Source organism: Colobus angolensis, unplaced genomic scaffold, assembly GCF_000951035.1.
Source record: "Colobus angolensis palliatus isolate OR3802 unplaced genomic scaffold, Cang.pa_1.0 Scaffold597, whole genome shotgun sequence".
Classification (NCBI taxonomy): domain Eukaryota; kingdom Metazoa; phylum Chordata; class Mammalia; order Primates; family Cercopithecidae; genus Colobus; species Colobus angolensis.
The window spans coordinates 333864-337906 of record NW_012119565.1 but is presented as its reverse complement, the minus strand read 5'-3'; the positions used below and the strand labels follow the sequence as shown (position 1 = coordinate 337906).

Here is a 4043-nt window from a genome sequence, read left to right as displayed (position 1 = left end):
TTGGGAGGCTGATGTGGGAGGATCGCTTGAGCCTGGGAGGTAGGGGTTGCAGTGAGCTGAGATGGTCCCACTGTACTCCAACATGGGTGACAGAGGGAGACTCTGTTTCAAAAAAAAAAAACCCAAAACAACAAAAACCCTGGGGAAAAAAAACCCTACAGATTGAAAAATGATTAAGTAAATCACAGCATATAAACCTGAATCAACTCTACATAGTTATTAAAAGTAGTATGTAAGGGAACTACACAAATAAAAAGTAAAGATTTTATGAACTAGTGTCAATCAGAAAGAAAAAACAAGAGAATGATATCTAGAATCTTGTTACAGTGATAAAAAGTTATAGAATTTCATATATGTTATTCATTTATCATTCTCAGCAATGAATAGATTTCAAACCTTCTGCATAAAGGCGTTCTGCGAGGAAAACCGCATCTCGGTAAGCATAGTGGTTTAGTGCTTGCCATATAGCAGCCTGCAAATGGAGGAAAAAAGAACATAAATATACATACATACAGACTTTCAAGGTAACTACTAGCACAGAGCCTTATATTGAATACTGAAATTAATACCCCTAATTTAAGTGATAAAACCCCAATGCCCACAGAGCAAACTCCAGAGTGTGCTGGGTAAGGCTCTTCACAGGGTGGCTCCTAACACATCTGAATTTCCTCACTTAACTCTCTGTGGACTTGTAGGTTTCCATGCCTTTGTACATCCTTTTCCTTCACTGGGCAATGTGGGCTCCCCTCACCAATCTCCCCTTATAAATTGCTCGTCCCTAAAGATCTAGCTTAAATAACATCTGCCCCCATAAAGCTTTCCTGGCTGATGTCAAGCCATTTCTTTTTTGAGATACCTCTTCCAGTAAAGCACTCATAACATGGTTATTTGTTAACTGGACTGCCAACCCTACTAAACTACAGACCCTTAGCAGCAGTGGTTCTCAACCACTTTATGTGATATACACGATAGAGATATTAAAATGTATGTCATCCTCCCACAAAAACTTCACTATCTATTACCTTTAATGCCACTCAATTCTCATCCACTCCAGGAAGCATATTGGAATGCAAATGAGTAAAGTTATCATAGGAATAACCTTTAATTTTTTGAATATATGTTTTGTCTTTTAGAATTATGAAACATATAACCTAAAGCATATATGAGATAGAAGGACATTTTAAGTAACAATAACCAAAAACATTTAGGCCCATGTACTCACCACCCAGCTTAAGAAATAAAATATCTCTGAAACTCCCTGTGCACTCCTTGTTGATAACAAAACCTCTCCCTGTCCCAAAGAGGAAACCACCACACTGAATTTTCTTGACCTTTCTCTTGGTTTTCTTCACAATTTTATACATTTGTACATATCATCTCTAAGCAGTATAACATTTACTTCTCCCTGTTTTTGAACTTTAAATAAATACAATCATATTGTATACATTCTGCTATGATTTGCTTTTGAAATCCAATGTTTTGAAAATTCATTCTTGATGTGTGTAGTTAGAGTTCATTTGTTTTCATTGCTGAATAAATAATATTTCCACTGTATAAATATATCAAAGTCCTAAATGTATTTTATCTATTTCACAGCATGTGGACATCTGGGTTATTTCTAGGGCTGTTTTTTTTGCTTTGTTTTTCCAATTATAACAATGCTGCAACTGTCTTAGATTCATCTCCTGGGGTACATGTTTAAGAATCTCTTCAGCCCATTTACTACTAAAGGTGTGAACCTTTAGTCCCAGTGACTCAGAAGGCTGAGCTGGGAAGACTGCTTGAGTTCAGGAGTTCAAGGCTACGATCATACCTGTGAATAGCCGCGGGAGTGCAATAGAAGCAAGACTCACATAAAAAAAACACAAAAAGAGTCTCTCCAAATTAGGATTTATATTTAGGAATAAAATTACTGGGTTGTTGAATATGCATATGTTCATCTTTACTAGGTAATGTCAAATCATTTTTAGTAATAAACTACTTTTGAGATATCTCACACCTGATCATGATACAAGTGTTATTTTTTACTTTTAGCACATACACCAGCTTATAATTTGTTGAATAATTTAATAAGGTTACAATGGAAACCAGTAAAATCTGGTTACTGATCACTAGCTAACATTGTACCAGTACATCTAAATTATATTAAGTGATTAATATGCCTTAGATACAGTAAAGACTCAATAAATTTTGTTGAACAAATAAATGTTTAATAATTCTGCAATGAGTATTATTAATTATAATTAAAAAATAAAAGTAGTAAATGACTTAGCCTTTTCTATTTCCTCAAGAAAGAATAGTAATGAACTTAGTTTGGGGTCTCCAGAACCTCTTGTTTAACCTTTGTTTATATAGCTTAAATTTTAAAAAGTCTCAAAGATGTCTAATTTTACCACTCTTATCTAGATACAAGCAAAAAGATGAGATTAGGCACCATTATTATACACTCTCATTGCACCAAGTACCTTTCCTTTGTAATACTTCCCACTGCTATAATTATGTATTAATTTAGGAGAGTATTTGAGTGATGTTTTCCTCACCGTATTATAAACTCCACAAGGTAGGGGCTATGTCTGTTTTTGCTCACTATTATACTGCCAGCATCTATTATGTGCTTTTAAAGCAGGTGCTTAGTAAATATATGTTGAATGAATAAGTAAATCATCTTTAACTTCTGGCAGTCTTCCGCTGTTGACACTCTTGTACATTAGTCTTAGCATTAAGTTTCTTTGTATTCCTAGATGCATATCTAATAATTAAGAATCTCTGGGAGTCTCTATTGAAAGAAACTCTGTGATAAATAGAAGAATTATTTTTTCATGCAAATAATTACCACCTAATTACTCCTTTATGAAATCTGGGATTTCCTAAGAACCTACATGTTTAATTTTGTTGTAAGTGAAAGAAAATGGTGAGCAGAACGAAGATACCAAAGATTTGATGTTTGGAGACATGCTCAAATTTGTGTGACAGCACTTCCAGTAGTGGGACTTTGTGGGAAATACTCAACTTTTCTTAGCCTCAATCTCTTCATCTGATAAATGGAGTTTATTTCTTGGAGTTGTTTTGTGGATTAAATGAAATGATCCATTAATAATGCTCCTAGTATACTGTCATACATTAAGCACTCGGAAAACCTTTTTCTTGCTAATCTCTTAATATAAAGAAATTCAATAAATACGTAGTTTCCGTTACATAACATCTCCCCAGCATACCTGCTACAACTGCTTTTTTTGCAACATATAAGCCACAAAAGACTCAAATGATTTACCAGCTATTTTACTACTATGGACCACCAGGAAAATTTCACACATATATACTAAAGTCATAAAGTCCTAGATTTTCGAAATTTTCTCTGTCCTTTTAAAATCAAAGAAATGGGGGCAAGGGCTGGGTAAAAAAAGAAAAAAGGTATCATATTCAAGAGTGGTATCCATTTCTGACTTAAAATCAAGCTTTGCTCAGAACATCATTCCTTTAGCACCAATTCTTAAGAGCATCAGAAAAAACTTGCTATGTAGAGAATCTCACATACTGCTTCCATCCCGCTTTGCTCAATCAGTTCTAAGATCCTGACTGACAGTGTCTCTTGTGTGGGGATTGAGGGGAGAACAGATTATTCTCTAACGCACTACAGATTAGTAGCTGATGATGAACAGGGCTAAAATCAGCACCTCTGCCCAACTGATGGTGTGGGCCTTCCCCTAAAAGAACAACACCCAGTGCATTACCGCTAGAGTTCTACAAATTAAAGCCAGATGGGTAAAATGCTGCTAAAAGAAAGTTATGAAGCCAAAAAGAACAACACTCCTCTCCATCTCCCCCAAAAAATGTTTCAGAGAAATCCGACTAGTTAATGGGTTAGTCTCCAGGTGCACTAATTTAAAAGATAAATAAACAACAGTTTAAAGTTGTAAAATTCCTTACCAGCTAGCTATTCTTAAATATAAAATATTATTTAAAATATAAACAAACCTCTATAAGTTGTACTCAGACTTAAATGTAATCACTATAAATTTTTCTTTTCTTTTCTTTTTTTTTTT

The 4043-nt window shown here is 34.5% G+C and overlaps 1 protein-coding gene across 1 annotated transcript in view; it reads right to left on the bottom strand.

Moving 5' to 3' along the window:
* The window catches only part of CDC27 (cell division cycle 27), a 77924-nt gene that overhangs the window by 69924 nt on the left and 3957 nt on the right, over window positions 1-4043 (bottom strand). Inside the window, exon 2 of the mRNA XM_011962568.1 lies at window positions 397-472. Within this exon, the coding sequence (XP_011817958.1) occupies window positions 397-472 (76 nt within the window). The remainder of the gene's footprint in view (window positions 1-396; window positions 473-4043) is intronic.